At 39.2% G+C, this 19,125-nt stretch overlaps 1 protein-coding gene across 5 annotated transcripts in view; it reads left to right on the top strand.

The window, feature by feature from the left end:
- The window catches only part of LOC124156391 (E3 ubiquitin-protein ligase Arkadia-like), a 42,829-nt gene that overhangs the window by 16,566 nt on the left and 7,138 nt on the right, over positions 1-19,125 (top strand). For 4 of the 5 annotated variants that reach the window (XM_046530923.1, XM_046530925.1, XM_046530926.1 and 1 more), the window contains 10 exons: positions 6,052-6,184; positions 7,169-7,260; positions 8,050-8,480; positions 9,634-9,856; positions 10,908-11,258; positions 12,807-13,106; positions 15,023-15,184; positions 15,707-15,855; positions 16,546-16,716; positions 18,569-18,704. In XM_046530923.1, the coding sequence (XP_046386879.1) occupies positions 6,052-6,184; positions 7,169-7,260; positions 8,050-8,480; positions 9,634-9,856; positions 10,908-11,258; positions 12,807-13,106; positions 15,023-15,184; positions 15,707-15,855; positions 16,546-16,716; positions 18,569-18,704 (2,148 nt within the window). The remainder of the gene's footprint in view (positions 1-6,051; positions 6,185-7,168; positions 7,261-8,049; positions 8,481-9,633; positions 9,857-10,907; positions 11,259-12,806; positions 13,107-15,022; positions 15,185-15,706; positions 15,856-16,545; positions 16,717-18,568; positions 18,705-19,125) is intronic. The other variant, XM_046530924.1, reaches the window with a different exon arrangement.

Here is a 19,125-nt window from a genome sequence, read left to right on the forward strand (position 1 = left end):
TCCAGGATGCGTTCAAGAAAAGATAATCTTAGTTGGGAGAGGGAAAATTCCAACGATTTATAAATGGTATACCAAACTTTGATGTATTTATGGTCGCTGAATTTTTGAAAAAGGAGGACAGGTTCAATGCTCCCTAGAAATGCGAGACGTTAAGGCTAACAAGGGGAGACCATGTACCTTGCTCCATCTTTTTCAATTAGGGCCTTAGTTAGGCTGTAATTAATTAATTTTCATGCGTTACTTTCCACAAGTTATATATATAAATCCAAAATGTCATTCAGCACTTAATGGGTCGGTTGGGGTAGTGGTAGCGTGTACGGTTTCAAGGAAAGATTCCCACCCTTATGACCAGGGTTCAAGACTACGTCATGGCATTATTTTTTGTTGTCTTCATTGTGATCATTCGGCGTCAAGTTTATCATTAATTATAATTGCAACAATCATTGACATGGGACAATTTTTTTATCATCATAATGGCGTTTAGGTATTTTAGCAGTGTCATTACAAACGCAGAGATGACTACAAGGGTTGGTGTGCGCTAAAATGTTAATTTTTTTCTTTGCTTATACTGACCAACTTCCACATTAAAAATGAAAACCACTCTTGCAAGAGCACATACCATTAAAGGCTCGCGGCAAGCAACAATATGCGTACAGACATAATTAATAAGCACACAAAGCGAATATAAAATGCCATATCTCGAACACTTGTTATTCACATTACTCAAAAGGGAGTTTACTTACTCAGTACCTACCTCAGCACCTTGTACTCAGTACCTACCAGTTTACCTCAGTAGCAGTGCTAAAAGAGCCATTCCGAAATATAATTTCAATTAACAAATAGGATGAAATAAAAGTTGATAACCCTGGACTGGGCGCGCTGGCGTATAAAATACGTCAATCTTTAAAAACCAAGGATTTCAACTTTGTACGTACATTCTGGGCTAGAATGGTCTCGTGTATTCCTACAATGTACTTTGACTGCCTATATTGCGAGTTTTCAAAGTTCGAGGTATTGTAGCTAATTTTATAGATCAGCAAGATGAACCCGTCACCAGTGGAGTACAAATTACGCCGCGTGACCTGCCGTCTACCTTTATATCTGTATCACCTATAAATGTACTAATTCCAACAAATAAAGATTAACTTTAACAAAAATCGTTTGTTATCATATATGCACATATCATGGGCAAAGTACGCATTTTGCCCGGTCGTGTAAAATAACAGTCGCGCCATAATTCTTTAACCAAACTACTTTCAGTTTATAAATTACGTAGGTCTACGCGGAAGATGCTATATTTTGACTCAACACACTTTCTGATGTGACTGAGGTACCTATTAAGTAAATTATTATAATATAAATATCAATTTGATCTTACAATACCTTCAAATGATCTTCAAAACAGAATATCATCGATAGGTAAGAGTCAGGAGCAGCCTTGACCCATTTATTCCGTATAGCTTGTGCTTAAGGCACGGGAATGAATATCTTCTCCAGGCTTTTGTTTCGATGTCGAGATGAAATTTGGAACAAAAAATCATTTATAATTCTATTTTGAATTCATGTTTTCGGTACTTAGCGACATTTTTAGGAAGAAAACTCCACCGATTCCCGGAAACTCTCGCCGCGCTAAAGAAGGCGACGGAATACAGCGATACTCCACTGGTGACTACTGCCTTGTGACGTCACATCTCAATCAAGATGGAGGCACTGTGTTTCAGCGCAGCATGAAATTTTCCGACTTTCAAAACGTTTTAAAGTGCATACCCCAGATGCAGGAAATAAAAGTGACTATACTAATGTTTCTTTTTTAGGCTAAACTTTCAAATTCAGCAATAAAAAAAAATTAGTGCACTTCCCTATTACATAGAGGCCACTGTATTAATGAGACATATATTCTTCTGCATTGACTATTCCATAGTGATCCCAGTCTTTGGTTTCTTCACAGCTCCTTTTTTGTGAACTTGGTTTTCTGGCGCTTTCATTATTTTCTTTTTCTTGGTTTGATTTGGAAATGAACAAGATCCTGTCAATTGGAACATATCAATTTTTTTTAAAGCTCGAAGCTATAAAGGTCTCTCCTGAAAATATCATTATGGAAAATTTGTCATTCTGAATTTCTGCTTTATAATTCATTGCTGTATAGTTGTTGTTGCTTGGTACTTTTTTTTACTAAAGCATGTAGATAAATCTCTGAAATCGAGTGGCTGATTGCCATGAGCCCAACTCTCATAGCCTCCAAATGCTAAGCAAGGTGATGGTATTGTTTGAACTGTATATGTATTTTTTTATTTGAAAGATATGTGGTACTATTGACCTACTAGAATTTTCTCATCGTATGAAACAAATGATTCACCAACCTATTCAACAGTTGCAGGAAAACAGAAACGCTACCATTTCTTCCTGGGAATGATGTTTTTTTTTCAAACTATGACCTTGACTACGGTTATTAAAATGTTACCAAAGATTGTTAGCGATCTCTATCTAACAAAATGACATTTTGTGTTTTGCCTTTCTGCCATTTGCATTTGACATTGAATCGAGTTCCTTCGTGGCATTATTTTAAGGATATTGCGTCGTCATAAAAAAATCCGCTCCTGGAAAAAAACATTGTTACATTTTATCTGATCCCCGCCAGATCGGACAAGGGTCACTAGCCGGCACTGACAAAAACACTGTCGTTGGCACCCACGTCTAACTCAAACTCGTCGATCGGAGAACGCATCAACGCTTATGGGCCGTAGCGTGTGGCGTGAAGCAAGTCGGCAATGCATAAACTGGGACACAGAGTGATCGTTCGGTTCTCACCTCAAATGTGGAGGCTTCGCGGGAGACTTGCAAGAGTACTGCTGTGAGCATGGCCAGATTTACCCAAAGTTAAGCTATAGGCGCCTCTCCATCTAGTGCCCCTCCTCACTTGAGCCCCTCCCCTCCGTCCCCGATTTTTATGGTAAGCCATAGCCACTCACATGAGGTAAGGTTCGGAAAAAAAGGAATAAACAGATATATGGCTGACAGCACTTCAAGTTTATACTCGAATTTTTACGCAGGGGAAACATAGACAATTCAATTTAAAAAAAACAGCTTGGAGTAAAACTTAATGAAACAGTTTAACTTTTATGCCACTAAAACAGTTTATATAAACAATATTTAAAGAGAGGCAATGAGTGTAGACGGAACCCACATAATAAGCCTGGTGACAGCGGTGCCCTTCGAGGCGCCTCCAGTACAGATCATTGCCAGTTGCCGAACAGAAGGCACCCTTTGGACTGCGACGCCCCTAGGCACGTGCCTATTTTGCCTTACGGTAAATCCTGCCCTGGCCGTGAGACTTTGGCAGTGGTGTACCCAGGAATTTCGTCAGGGGGTGTCCAAAACCAGAAGGGCCTGGGGGAATTTTTTTGAAAAGCAGGGAACTATGCAGAGGGTTTTGAAATAATTTTAAGATTTTCACAATCGAAAAAACTTCAATTTTCAAAAAAATCTTCTGTATTTCCATGGTATTTCAAGATTTTGTTTTCTTTTATGATGAAGCAAAGTAATTGTGATTTTATATTTCGGCGGGGAGGGGGGAAAGAATGGGAGTCAGAACCCCCCCTCGCTATGCCACTGGATGTTGGGCCTTACTACTTCTTAGATGGTAACATGTATTTTCGTCGGCAGCTACGAGAGAGGTTGAGAAAGAACCCTAATAGCTTCTGCGATCTTAAGCAAATATTTCTTGCCATCTGCCTAGAAAAAACTGAGTTTGGAAATGCTGCACCCTACACAATCTGGACACCCGTCAGCATTGTGGATGCAGAGAGGTTTCCACTAATATCATTTTTAATTATTTAATATTTATATTATTCCTTAATTTATTATTGTTATTATTCCATAATTATTGAAAATATTCCATATTTTTTCAAATAACTAAGTTTCATCGCACTTTGTCGTCAACTACTAACAATACATTATGAAAATGAAGAAAAAAATAGATGCTACAAAATCCTATAAACTGTTGTTGAAAGTGCTATAAAATGAAAATAAAAGTACTATTTTAACATATCTCTAATTATTATGCATGCTCAGCAGACTTTTAAGTGTAGATAATTAAGATATTGCATTGGATGATAGAAAAAGTCTTCCGAGGCAGGATCATTCTACCACCCTCCACCGTTTTCGTTTGCAGAAACAAATATGATGCGTTTTTTCACACAACTTCCGCAAAACTTACAGATACAATGAACATACACCAATGGAAGCATTAAATAACTGCGATACAGTTTTATCTATAATTGTTTGAATTTTCAGCAGAAAATACCAAAATAATAGAATGATCTCGTAAATGGACTAGGTACATAGAAAAGTGGCTTGGTCGGTTGTGCATTAGGGTAATGATTGACAAAGCAATGCTTTGCATGATTTTGATTCTATACGGGGCTTATAAATTGAATGGCTAGTTTGCTGTTGAGGTAAGGAAATTTAGTGATGCAAAAAAAATCGCATTTCCTCTGAATTTATACTTAAGTTTATCGGATGGAAATATCTCCGTCACCACACCAATCCTGTACCTTTAAAGTGTTGACTATAGGTTTTTTGGCTATTATTTACTCCACCTCCGGTAAAGCGACAATTCGCTATAGCGAGTGTTAATTTGAGCCCTGTGAGGTCTCGTTTTATCGAGTTTGCAATGTGGTATGAATAATAATAAAATAGGAATATTTTTCGGGTATATTTTTGGGTACCTGGTCCCAACATTTAAACAGCTAAGTCTGCCATTGTCTTCAGAGGTAGAATATGGAGTCAAGTTTCGTAGTATGTATACCCTCAAGTGCCGTTCAAGTGGGCACTGATTGGTTGGTTCTTGATTGGAGTTGTTTTCGTATGCTGTGGTTAATTATTCTCTTCCACATATTGCTTAGCTGGAAGCCTTTGTCCCTGTTGATGGTCTTTTCTTTTAGGCTCACTTGTATCACTTCTTTACGATCCCAGTCATTTTCAGTGTGGTGTAGAATATTCATATTTTTTAAATTCATGATATGCTTGAGGTCCAGGCAATTCTCTGCAGTAGCTGATTTTAGTGGGTGAACAAGCAGATGCATTGTTCATTCTCTGGCTGTTGTTTTCTGATTGCGCAGCCTGTTTCCTAAATATACACGTGGCCACATTCACATGGGAGGTTTTGTTGTTGTGCACTTCCGAGTTTTTAAGGCCCAGCCTGGTGTGGTGGCTGGAGGTATTTAGCTGCAGCTCCATGTGTGTTGATCTCCTGTTTACACTCTTTTCTGTATTATCATTTTCTGTCTGTTTGATGGGGATGTCCAAGAAGGGGAGATATCAATTCTTGCCAACGTCCATTGTGCATTAAATGCTAGGGTGCGCACCATTCATTTGCTCCAGGAAATAAGGCAAGCTCTCCAGTCCCTGTGGCCACACAATGAGGGTCTCATCAACATATCAGAAAAAATGTTTGGGGCAGAGTGGGGCTGTGTCCAATGCCTTCTCATCAAAGTTCTCCATAAACAGATTTGTAATGGCTGGTGATAGAGGGGAACCCATATGTACTCCTTCAGTCCGTTTGTAGTATTGCCCATTGCACAGGAAGTATGTAGATCTGAGCACACAATGGAAAAGCTCTACTGTCTTCCAATCAAACCAAGTTTCGAGGAATCGAGTGGTTTTTTTTGTGAGAACCAGTCTGAACAAGGATACAACATCAAAACTAACCTAATATGTTGGTTTCTCATACTTTTATGGTCTTACTGGGATCATGCCATGAAAAGAAGCGGTAAAAATTAGCCTAGAAGAAAACACAATCTATAGGTATAACTGATAACTTCAGGCTTTACTTTGTGAAACCTCTCCATATTGGAAATAAAGAAATAAAAACTTTGTAAGGTTCAGTGTTATTTAATTATGGGCACTGCCCATAACTAAATAACCGTGAACCTTACAAAGTTTTTACTTTTTCACAATCTATAGGGACAGTGTATGAGACTATTATTCTAAACTTTTCCTAATTAAGTTTTTATCATTTTTCATATTTATATGTTTTGCAATCGTTTCCAGGATAACTCCTTATTTACTGGAGGAGGGGCCTCCATTTTAAACTTGAGTCCAGGGATGGCTGGGGCAACATCCCTCTCATCCCATGGCCACCATTCTGGAATGGACTATGCTGGAAACAACAGATCTGTTGGAAGTAAGTTCGTGCTGTGAAAAACAGATCATTTTTTTTTGCCAGTTAGGCCCGTATTCTTAGTCGACTCCACATATCCATCCCTACGTAACAAGAGGCCCCTACCTGAGTATCTCAGTTGACCCTAAATAAGTGGTGGGGGTAATTCCGTCGTCAAGTTCTCAGAAATGACGTAGATGACTGCACAGCACCAGTTTTCCGCTCTAGTTGCATAATTAAACCTGACTATGAAACTAAGGAAAGACGTCCGATAATTTTCGGGCGTATTTTCAGGGCAGCGTTTCAAGGTAAAGATGGACTGGCATTTGTTTTATCGATTTCACTGCACTGGGCTTAGTAGAAGTGTATCATATGGCAAAGAGTGAATATATTTCCTTCTATTTTTCCCAGTATTTCTTCATTTTCAAACTGTTGCTGGGCACCTAGTCTTGGGAGAATAACATTTCAGATGGGTGTGTAATTGAGCATGGGACATGAAAGGGAAATTGAGAGAGAATAAACAAATAATAGTGTTCGGACGAATCCTCAACTTCATCAAATCTGAGTCCTGAAAGGTTCACCAAAACCTAAAATATCACTGAGCATTTTCCAGGATTTGGAGATTGCATTGATTAATTGAACTATTTCACTTTACTTAGAAAATGTAATGGATTAGGGAGGAGTTATGTCGGAGGACCACTGAAAAATTCATCAAGTAGGTTGTTGGTAACAAATTGAGCATCTTTTGTTGGCATCATTTATGGTATGGCAGAAAGGAATAAGGTAAAAAATAATTGAGGATCCTTTTCTTTTGGAATTTCACTCATCTCGTGTCATCTTTGGCTGTCATGTTCTCAGGCTCAAGGAAGATAAATCAATTTCATAAATATTTAATTTTAGTTTATGAGCCTTTTTTTGTAATATATAAATGGCTTACACTATATGAGTTAATTTTTAGCTTTGGCTGGTAAATAAACACTTCATGGATATTTTAATTTTTTACTTCAGATCTCCTTGGTAATGGGAACCGTTTAAGCCCGGTACAGCTGTCTCATCAAAACAATTACTGCCGGACTCCAAGCCAAGATGATGGCAGAAAAGTAAGCTCGTTTGTTTAGTCCTTTTCTCTTTGTTGCAGTTTTGCTCAACCTTTAGTTTAGGAAAACCTTTTCAAGGTTTTTATGTTATGTATTTCTAGTTTGTATTCTAGGCTTATGCAGGCAAAGATTTTGAACTTACACCAGCATTGCTCCAAAGTATTGGATTATTCTTAGCAATCTCAATGAATTAGATATTGTGGAATTTATAAATTGTAATTGCTCCTGAGTAATTTGACACTAGGAAAAGGATCATTCTGAATGTTCCTCAAATTGTTTTAAGAAATGTGAATACTAGCCTAATCAGCTCATTAGTGTTACTTGTAGAATGATTATGAATAACAGCCATAATTTTGTTAAACGATACAGAAATATGACATATGGCTCAGCAAAAATTTCAAGACAACAAGTGACGAGCATTGTTAAGACATCACTTTTTGAAGAATAATGCGCGAAAAGGGTATCATTTGTTATGCTCTATTGGTTTAAATTTTGTATTACCATTTTGAGATTGCTCCTATTAAATGTTGTTTACTTGATGCTTCTTTAATTTATTTTTCTGCCACTACTACCATTTCTTGTTGACTTAATTTCACTATATACCATGCTGCGTTTTTCCATAAAATTCTTATATATACGTACAACTGCTTGGCCTTTGACATAAAATGAGGAAAGTTTTAAAAATTTAGCCTGAAAATCGGGGAAATAGAGAATCCAAATTTTGTTATTAAACCTTGAAATGGTTCAAAGCACTCTTAAAATGTTTTATTCAATCATCACCGCTCTTCCCAGCAGAGTGAGAGTCCTTCGCGTAAGCGGCAGCGGATATCCCACAGCAACCACCGCCACCACAGGCACCAGCGACATCACCACCACCACCATCACCACATTCCGGCGCAGGCAGAGGTGACGTCGCCCCACCGTCGGCGGCGCCCACCTCGCATGGGCCCTGCGTCCCCACAGCAGCCGCAGCAGCCAATGCACCAGTCGCAGCCGCACGTGCCCTCGCCCCCTCAGTCCATACCCCCTCCACACCACCACCACTCCGCCATGGCGATGCAGGCGCCCCCACGAGGGATGTGGGAGCCTCCCCCGCCCCAGCTCACTTCTACCTCATCCCCCTTGCTCCAGTCCCTACCCCAAATGGGGCACAACCATCGCCGAAGAAACAGCAGTGGAAGGCATCCCGTTGGCACTATCTCCCCTCGGCCTAATCGGGGAAGGTGAGTTTGTGGTTTTCCTTCCCTTATACTGTAACAGGGTTCTCACTCAACCGTGAAAACCTTAAAACTGTGAATTTCCTCTACCGTGAAAAAACCTGGAAAAAGCCGTGAATTTCGTCGTAAAATCTTAAAAATCTCTTAAACTTGATTGTAGTTCCACGATTGAAAGATCAAGAGAAAAATCGATACATTGATCATGTTTCAAGGTCAGTCACGCACTGGCACTGTCCACGCATTTATCTCCACACGTATATTGGAAGCGCAATTATGGTCCGTGTGCCATGAAGACACATTGATCTTGAGCCTGTGATTGGAATACCGGTAAACAAAGTGTTCATTAACCCTGTCAAAAAATCAGACACTTCTTCACTTCTCTGCCACCCTGCTTCCTCCATTTTCCTACTCGCAACCTTCAGCAGGCCCTGAATTTTGATATCAATGGGTGACGTCATGAGAGATAACACTTTCATTGCTGCATTTGCATTCACGGCATCTGTCGCAGTCGATAAATTTTTAGTTAACGTGCGGCCGGTGATTGTTACGTCATCAATATTTCTGCCTAAAATTGCTTATCAACAGACTGTGAATTTGACGACATTTAGACCGTGAAAACCGGGAAAAAACTATGAATTTTATAATTTATGTAGAGTGGGGACCCTGTGTAATGTGCATACAGGCTTGAGGAGTATAGTGGAGTATTGAAGGTAGATAAAAGAAATTGATTGAAATTACAAGTATAATTTATTAAAAATGACAATGGTCATTAATGAATCCCCCCCGAACTGTGGCCAGCTCAAGAAAAGCAAACAGACTCTAGTGATAAAGGAATATAGGGAGTTTTGGTACATTTTTACCTTGGCTGCGAAGGTAGCTATGCTCTTCAAGACGGTGCAGTGGGTCTGTCTCTCGAGAGCAGCTCTTTCAGCATCAAACATTCAATGAGAGTCTCACCAAAGCAAAAGTGCCCCATGCTGGTGGGAAAACACTGCTTTATATATCTTGGGCCCTGTTTGCCCACAGGTATCATAGGCCCCTATTTGAGTGGTGTTTAACTGGGTACTGTATTGGAGGATTACACCACTCACCAAATTCATTGCTGGCATGTGGGTGATTTTCAATAGGTAACGTCATTGTATTTTTTTGCATTTTCCAGTCCTCCAATACGGAGAACAATGTTTTGGGAGTGCAGTAGCAATGGAGCTGCTGCAGCAGCGGCAGCTGCGGCTCTGTGGAACCAGGAGGGTGGATACTCCCTGGCAGCGGCTGCCGCGGCTTCGTTGGCATCCCTGGGACGTCCCAGCTTCCCGCAACCACCCCAGCCCCCCACTGCTCAACATCATCAAGCCACTGCCGTAGTCGTGGATGTCGTCAACCAGGTATGCTTTAATCTCCCATTACTCCATTTTAAATCATCCTTGCTCGATGATATGTTTTCTTACTCAAAGTTCTTGCCTGGGATGTGAACCTAGACCTCCCAGTTTCTGGTCAAATATGCTAGCAGCTAAACTGTACTCATGTCATACTCTTGAATTTTAAAATGTATCTGTAAGGCTATGTTAGTTCTACAATCATGCTTTCGGATAGTCATATTTTTCTGCCAGGATCACCTCAGCAAATGTAATAGGCCTATTTCAGCACTATAGTGACTGAATATGTGCAGCAGTCAAATTATCTTATCCATTTCATTACTCAAGTCATTTCTCTGTGAGGTCTTTTCTGCCGCTTCTTGGCTGAGGAATCATCGCTGATTGGTGGGGGCTCAAATGTTAGCTATAGGTGGGCAATGCTGTGTTGCTTCATGATTCAAAAGCCCTCCTGTAGCACTCACTCAACTTTTTCCTCTTGGGGAGGTTAAGAATATGATCCGTGGTGGTCTGCTCCTATGGTGAGCAAGAGCTTTGTGCTCTCGCTTCATCCGAATTTGTTCAATGACTTTATTGCGCAATCCTAACTAAACTAACGAAGCAAACCTAACTTTGTTGCACAATCAGGGGTGGATTCAGCATCAAATTTGGGGGGGGGGGGTCATCACCTGGGTCTGGAGAGTATGGAATTCCACCCAGGAGGGAGGGGCATTGTCCCATTAAATTTTGTTTAAAAAAACCATTTGAGAACCTAAAATTTCACTTTTATTCTTAACAACAGGTGAAATTGAACAATTTTAGACATTATAGGATACAAAAACTATTAAAATAATGGAAATTAAAAATTTTTGATAAAGTTTGGGGGGTTATGACACCTGTGTCTCCCTGTAAATCCACCCCTGTACACTATATATTTTGTCGCATTTTTCCATAAAATCTCTGTATGCTACAGTATATAATGTCAGGGAAATGAAAAAAAATCTATATGGAAATCAGGGAAATTAAAGATGGAAAGTTGGTACGAATACTGTTAATATGATCTTTTTTCCTCCATTCTTTGCAGGTCCCAGTGTCGATACCCATGAGCCTGTCTCACCACACACATCACCACCATCCCACCCACCACCACCCTGTGCACCATCACCACCACCATCCCGCTGCTCCTCACCACCACCACTTCCCCCCTCCGCCCCCTCCCCACCACCACCCACACCCCCACGTCCACCACCAGCAGCAGCCGCACCACCACCACCACCACGCCCTCTCCATCTACACCATGTGTCCGAGTGGCGGAGGGAACGTGTCCCCGGTGGCAGCGCCTCCGCCCCCACCTGTGCCGCAAGCCCCCCCGGCACCCCCTCCGCCTGCGTGCTTGTACGCCTGCACTGGACCCCAGTTTGCTCCCCCTTGCCAGGTGAGAATCTCTTTTTGCAGAGTGTCTGCTTACCTGAAAAGCCTGTAATACTTGGGGAATTTGGCTCTTCTGGCAAATCTGCAGTCATCTGGAAACAATCTGTGGTTTTGGATTCAGCATCCAGAAAAAAAACTAGCACAATTTGTTGAATTCATGCACTAAAACAAAGCAAGTCAAATAATTAGTATTAGATTTTTGTTCAAATTTTCCCTGAAATCCCCTTTCATGGAAGCTTTTTCCCAGAACTTAATCCATTACATGAATTTTGTTGGAATAGTTTCTTAAGTGATATTCTGCTATAATTCATGTGCTTATTGCTCATATTTGGAAAATAAATTGCTTAACTGTTATTGTACTGGACTCTAGTTCTTAGATACTGCAGTTTCTATCTGGGGCATTTAATGGTGTTAGTGTCGCTGTCATATTGAGAAAATTTAAGCAGAGGTTGCATATGTTTAATATTCAATAGCACACTGGAAAAAAAATTCTGTGCTTTTGGTATAAATCTTGAGTGCTCACTCTTCTAAAAAACTTGGTATATAAGGAACTTCTTTCCTTTCATCCTTAGGAGTGTACTTTTGAATGCCTTGGATGTGATGTAATGATGTGGATTCCTTTTTCTGATTGGCAAAAGTTAATGCTGGTTTATGGAAAAGATTGGCAATAAATTATCCGTAGGAAGCTTTTAGTATTAGATTCCAGTACCCATTACGTCAATTCATTAACATGTTCCCTGCCATGGACTTTAAGAAGAATTTGCCCATTTCGCCGACCTGTTTTCTTTTTTCTTTCGCTTAAATACTTGAATACTATCCATTTGAGTTTTCGTGCGCATTCGGCCGCGCACGCCATGTTGGTCACATCATATATGAATTGCTGCAGTAGCTGTGACCGACGGTGTGCTATGAGCGGCCTATAGAAAGCCTCTTTTTTCAGTCATAATGACTGAACCAGCGTGGAGACGAAGTACATGTTTCGGTCATTATGACTGAAGCGGCACAGAAAAAAAAATTGTGTTGAATCTGGCTAAATTTACAGAAAAATTAGAGTTAATCTTAGGCATGCACAGTGTTGTAGCCAAATTTTTGTGTGTTTTTCATTTGTGCTTTGTCAGTTTTGACTGAGAATCATGGAAGAAGAGATCTCAGGATGAAAAATAGAACATGGATTTAAGAGCAACTTTAGAAAAGATATTGATTCATCTAAGAAATAACTCAATACCTTGTGTGTGGCAATTTGCTGTTAGTGCATAAAAATAACAAATTTTTATATTTAATTAATTAATATATTTAATATATAAATTTTTTGGCTAAGTTCTGAATTTGAATTTGTTGTTAATTTTTCCTGCAGACCAGTCTTTAGCTGCACCTCAGAATTTACCCTTCAAATTGTTACAATTCTAAACATTGTAACAAATTCAGTGTGCACTGTTTTACTTTTGTTGTGTGAAGTGTATTTTTTCATCCTTGCTGTTCTTCTACCTGATTTAAGTACGAGGCAGGAAGTATTCAGCGTCTGACCATTGCGTGTTGTGTTCTTTCCCTGCAGGTGTCTCAGTTTGGCGCTTGTTTGCCTCCGCCTCCCTCCCACCACCATCACCAGTCGTATGTGCCTCAGTTCTTAGGACCCTCAGCCCACTCTCCGCCTCATGCTCAATCACCCCAAGCCCCCAACCAGAACGGTAGCGCTGGGCCTGGTGCTGCTGGGGGTGCCGGAGGGACGTTCGTCTCGCCTCACGCTGCCGTGGCTGCTGCAGCTGCAGCGGCGGCTGCAGCTGCTGCCGCTGCTGCATCTCTTCCTGTACACCATCACCATGCGGCGCATTATGCCTCCCACCTGCCCCCTACTGTAAGTTTCCATGTTTGTGTTTACGATCTTAAGAAATACGATATTATTTCTTCTGAGCATATGTTGTTTGAGTCACACTCAATGATCAACCTTAACAAGGGCATACCCAGGATCAAAAAAGAGGGGGTAAGTCATGGTCGTTCAAGTTGTAGCATTTTAACATGGAAAAGGTGAATGAAACCAGCATTTTAAGAAAATTATGACAGCGCTTCATTAGTTTTTGAAAATATTTGCTTGAAAAAAATTGTTTTAGTTCCTCGTATTATACTAATATCATTTTTCTTGGGTTTAAAGAAAATTTGTTGAAAACTTTCGTTTCAATCCAGTCCAGATTTTCCTAAAAACTTAAGCAATTATTGCTTCTTGGGGGGACAGCTACCCCCTCTGGCCCCCTGCTGGGTACGCCCATGAACCCTAAGTTTTGTTTGGATAGGTAAGAGTAGAGTTCACCCCAGACTTAGCCACAGGCTGTATGGAAATAATAAATATTGGCATAGGGTGTGAGTACCTTTCCCCGGGCCACCTAGCGAAACATTGCATAGTAGAAATTATCGAAACCTAGATCATCTGTGAAAACATTATTGTAAAGCATGCATAATACTATCCTTTGTAATGAACATATATTATATTTTTGGAAAAAAAATGTGTTTTATTGATCTTTAATCTTTGAAAATGTTGTTTAATGATCAATAGGAGAGTCTTAGAGTAAGAGAAATGAATATTTTTACAGAGTAAAGTTATGGAAAGGTCAGGGAATTTTAATGAAAGAAACTTGTATCCACCTTGTTCTCATACATGGGTATGTTTTCAACTTATAAAAATCCTCATCTCACCATGTTATGCTGATAGTGTTCCATGATTGTTAAAATTCAGTTATATATTGTAATCCCAATTTTTCAGGTTCTTATTATACTACACATAATTGTATTTTAATATCCTGTAAAAATGAGTAGTACACAATAAACGTATGTAATGAAATATCCCATGTACAATTGGAAAAGTTAGGGAAAATCTTTTATCATTTGATCTGCTTAACTCTTTGACTGCCCTGGCATTTTGGCAGAAGTGGAAATTTTTATTTCCTGTAAGACCATACCAGTATTTTTTTATCACTTGCATTTTATTGGTTCATTATGCGTAGGTAAACCATAGTAAATGAATCTGAAATGAATTTTGCTGTGTTTTGAACTTCTGCTGTCATCACATCCAATTTGGTCACCATCCCTGCCTAAACAATCGATCCAGGTCATCCATGGCGTCATGTATCCACTTCATTTTAGTTGCTCTTTGCCTAGTCACTATGACTGGCATGGTATGGTGGGAACTTTAATTGCTGGTCACAATGGTTGGCGTGGTGCTCAAGGTGTTCACTTTGCTGCCAAAATAATGTATCTAGATAATGGTCTTTGGTATCAGTCTTGTCTTAGGAAGATATAAAATTTCTCCTGGAACAGAAAAAATTAATAGAGCCAATACTTTCAAGCTTTACTTGCTAGAACTCGAGACTTAAATATAAATAAAGGACCTTCACAATAACTGTAAACAGTTATAAGAATGGTGGCTCTGATTTAATTAACGTGGAATTTATGAAAAGTTTGTGATTACTTAAGTGATTAATTGAATTATATTTACAGTAAATTCCATTTTATTTGTGGTAGCCTCCTTGCCCTAATGACAGCTTCTTCTTTCCTTTTCCCTGCCACACCTATACCAATCCCAAAGGCATTGACAGACTTATTCACTGCAGTGCCTTCTTCCTATTTTCCTTCCCTTTGTCCTCCCTCCTGCTGGGTCCTATGGATAAAAGTCTAGGACTTTTGAGCACAGGTTTTTGTTTCTGTTGTCAAAGCAATTCATTTGCATTTTCACCGTTGTTTGCATTCCTCTGAGGATTTCCATCTTTTGGTGTGTTTCAGAGACAAGATGGTAGTGGCATTGACTTCCTGGCTTCACATCGCAACAGCCCCTCTGGCTTCCATCCTGGTGCTCCCCTTCATGCTGGTCAGCTGCATTCTCATTCTCACCCAACCACTGCTATACCTCAGGTTTCTACCTCACCACCAATATTTCTTTCAGAGGTAAGTGTTAGTGGAAATCATTCCTTGCTCTATTCCTCATTTTACCCACAGGGTTCATTCCCATCTGAGAAGTCAGGGAAGCGTAAATAATAATCAGGACTTGGAGTCATGGAAATGTCAGTGAAATTAGATCATGGCCTGGGGAAACTTTATAGAGGGGCAGAAAAAAAGATGAAAATTGTTTGAATGCAAATACCATTCCTGCATTCAAGCCGCGAGGTGGATGTCTTTTTGCCGTCCCGGCTGGATGGCAGAGGGTAACACATACTTGAGTTTATTTCTGCTCGTACCACTTCTGAACTTCATTACAAAATGCATCTGGCTGCATTTTTTCATGAAATCCCTGTATATGACAGCTTTTATGAATATAAAATGAAGGAAATTTAAAGAAATCAATCTGGAAATCTGGGAGAATTCGGGCAATCGAAAATGGAAAGGTGTTATTAATCCTGATGAAAAGATGCCCTTTGTCGCTGCACCCCTCTTTCCTTGATGGCATAGTGATTTGTTGATCTTTTTCAGGCTCATGGTAATGCACTCGACCTTCTGTCATCCAGAGTGCGCCAGCGAACAGGAAGTGGTGGAAGCAGGCGCTCAAATGGGAGGCGTTGGCGCACAACTTCCCTTTCATCTGCTCCTGCTCCATATCCTGGTTTCCTCCTTCACTTCCTGTAAGTTTTGTTTTCAGTAAAGACATTTTGTCTTATTTTACTATTCTCCTAGCATACATTTCTATGTTTGATAGTTCCAAAAATCAAAGTTTTCCAGTAGTTGATATTCTTTGATGTTCTATCTACATTTGGTGAGAAAGCATGAAATTTTTGTAAATTTTCGATGACCTTGAGGTACTCAATTGTTCAGTGGTCATCAAAGCTTTAAAGTCTTTCCATGATAGAAGTGAAAAACAAAATGATCACCTGAGGGGTCTCACTATCATGAGTGTGGGGTTACTCAATGAGATACAGCATTAGGTCATCCATCCACTGTTGAGAGAGAGTTTTAATGGTTTATTATGCCCCGTATTTTTTATGTTAATTTCTTCCCATCTTAAAGTTCAGCCAGATAGATACAAAAATTTTAAGGTGAAGGCAATATAAAAACTTCCCTAGCTTCTCCAAAAGGATGAAGCAGTCATATTGTCACTATTATACTGGCTTGACTAGGGCCTGGATGGGGAAAAAATACTATTTTATTAGTTAATTTTAATAGTTTATATTAGTTAGTTTTATACTTAATATATGTTTCATCCATGAATTGAGTGTGTGTGCACATGAATTACTATAATTAAATTAGACTCATTTCATTTTTATGAAAGTTAAATAACATGCTAGATTATTACTTTAAAATATTTTCCTTCGTAGGGCCATGTTTTCAAACCCTCCACTATCCCCTTACGGCCAAGGGGAAATTGGTAGTCCTGATGCTGGTGAGACTGAAAACTATGAAGCCCTTCTGAGCTTGGCAGAGAGGTTGGGGGAGGCGAAACCAAGGGGTTTGGCAAAGACCGAAATTGAGCAGCTTCCCTCCTACAAGTAAGTCCATATTTATAGGCTACCTGCTCTTTTGTTATTTGCTAAGCTGGCTTTATTATTATTTTGTTTGTTAATAACTCTCTGCACAATGCTCAAAGCAGCTCTTTGTTAAAGATTTTTTCCTTGTATGCATGAAGCCCAAGCTCTGCTCTTCCTTGGGAGTTCATGGCTACTGTAGCCTGTATTGCCTTTTTTCTCATCCTACTCATTTTTTTTGGGTAGATCATTGTGTTATTATGCTCAGCATAAATCTTTATACCCAACGGATCCAATTATATAGCTGTAGCCTTTTGTTGAACAAAAGTAAAATTTCCTTGTTTTTTTTTTACTGGCTTGAATGTTGCCCTTAAAGCCCAGTCAGCAGGGCTAATGTGTGTATTAGATCCAGGGAGTGGAAAGCTTTTATGCTTGACATATCAAGAGCCTGTTTTTAGGTTGATATTATTACCTGCATTCATTAACTGAAATCATGAGTACAACTTACTCATTTATTAATCTGAGACAAGAAGTATACCTATTTTTAAGTAATTCTCATGGTCAAGTGAACTTAAATACTTTGTAATAATTCAACATTAAATTTCTTAACTGCATTTAATCAAGTTTTTGCCTAATGAAGTATTTGAAGTAATTGGGCATTTTTATGTGAAAACTTGATACCTCCACTGCAAAAACGCTCAACAATCGCCCACCGAATCAAATCCGCTCATCTTGTGGCCTAACAATACGAATCCGCTCAGCTGGCAGTGTCTGGAGCATAAACACTTATCTACTATTCTCCTAGCTTGTAGGTGAGCTAGATGAGTGGATTTGATTTGGTGGGTGATCGTTGAGCGTTTTTGCAGTGGAGGTATCGAACTGCTCAAATATATTTGGTCTCAAAGTGGTTGATGAAGCTATTATGGGTTGAAGGGTGTTATTTGGTTTGTTCGAAGGAATGGATTTCAACGGGGGACAGGGAAGTTCTTTTGAGGAAAGGATTATGAGTTCAGGAAGGTAGATGGGAAGAAAATAGAAATTAATTTACAATGTTTATGTAACAGTTCATTCAGCATTCCTTGGTGGGTCAGTTCAGATCTCAGTTCCGCTAGTTCCAGAGGTCAGAACTAGAATCGGCACCATAAAGAATCTGTACTGAAATAATTTGTGAAAAATAAAGTTTGAACCATGTTCATTTGTTTTAAGTTGAGGAATTGCTACAAATCTGTGATATAAATAAAACCTTGGCACTTTAAAGTTCCAAATAATAAAAAAAATGAGAAATTGAAAATACTAAGTTAGCAATATCTTTGGTCAGTTTTCTCCTGAATGCTCACCTTGTCTATGATAACATCAATTTCAATCAGTTGATAATCTGTTTAGGGAATTAGTCAGCCTAAAAACACTGGTTCTTGGCACTGGTTCTCGGTTTGATGTCTTTCGGATGATTATATTGTTGAAAACCTTGATATTGAGGCAAAAAATGTCTTTAGCTGTTGAAAATTAAGCTTATATGAGTACTCAATTGAGAACAGGAACCAGGAATGGAAGCAAAGAACCACACTGGAAAAAATAGGAACCTACCCATCTGTAATATATATTCCTATGCCATTGCCGTGTTTTTATTTCCACCTACATAACTTAACTGTGCAACAGTCAAATGAGATATTTTGAAATTTTCCACTATTCTCCAACCTATTCAGCTTATGTCCTTCTGTTTTCCACCTGAAGATATACTGGTTAAAAGTCACATTCTTAAGTATGCTTTGAAAGAAATAGTGGACATTCTTCTTATCTAGGGTATTCTTCTCCAGTATGCATCACATGTTTTAGCTTAAGGGAATTCAATTACATGCATTCATCTTTTATTGATCAGGTACAATTCAGACACTCATCGGGGCGACCAGACATCATGTGTGGTTTGTATGTGTGACTTTGAAGCTCGTCAGCTGTTGCGAGTTCTCCCCTGTGCTCATGAGTTTCATGCTAAGTGTGTGGACAAGTGGCTCAAAGTAAGTGTGCTCATTTTTTTCCATATTTATTGCCAAAATTAGCAGTACAAAGTCTGTCATTCAAATTGTTTTTTAGATCATAAACCTGTCTTGCAATCTATCATCCCTTAATTATTTTATTTCTGGTCCTTCAATTTGGACATTTCATTCACAAGAGTTTATGATCTGGCCTATAAACAAACCGGAAAAGTATTGCATTTTCCGGTTAGACATTTGTCTTTGTGAAGTATAGATAAGTATGGTTGTGGAAATACAGTAATTGAGAGTGTAAGATGTAATGTGAAAAATGTCTTTGTCTCTCTAGGCAATGAAAAACTACAATGATCTTAAATTATTTGTGGCGTAATATGGTGGAAATTCCTAATGTTGTTTAAATTGTAATTTTTCCACCTAATTTTATTCATTTTACATTGTGTTACAT

This window comes from Ischnura elegans, chromosome 3 (assembly GCF_921293095.1).
Source record: "Ischnura elegans chromosome 3, ioIscEleg1.1, whole genome shotgun sequence".
Lineage (NCBI taxonomy): Eukaryota > Metazoa > Arthropoda > Insecta > Odonata > Coenagrionidae > Ischnura > Ischnura elegans.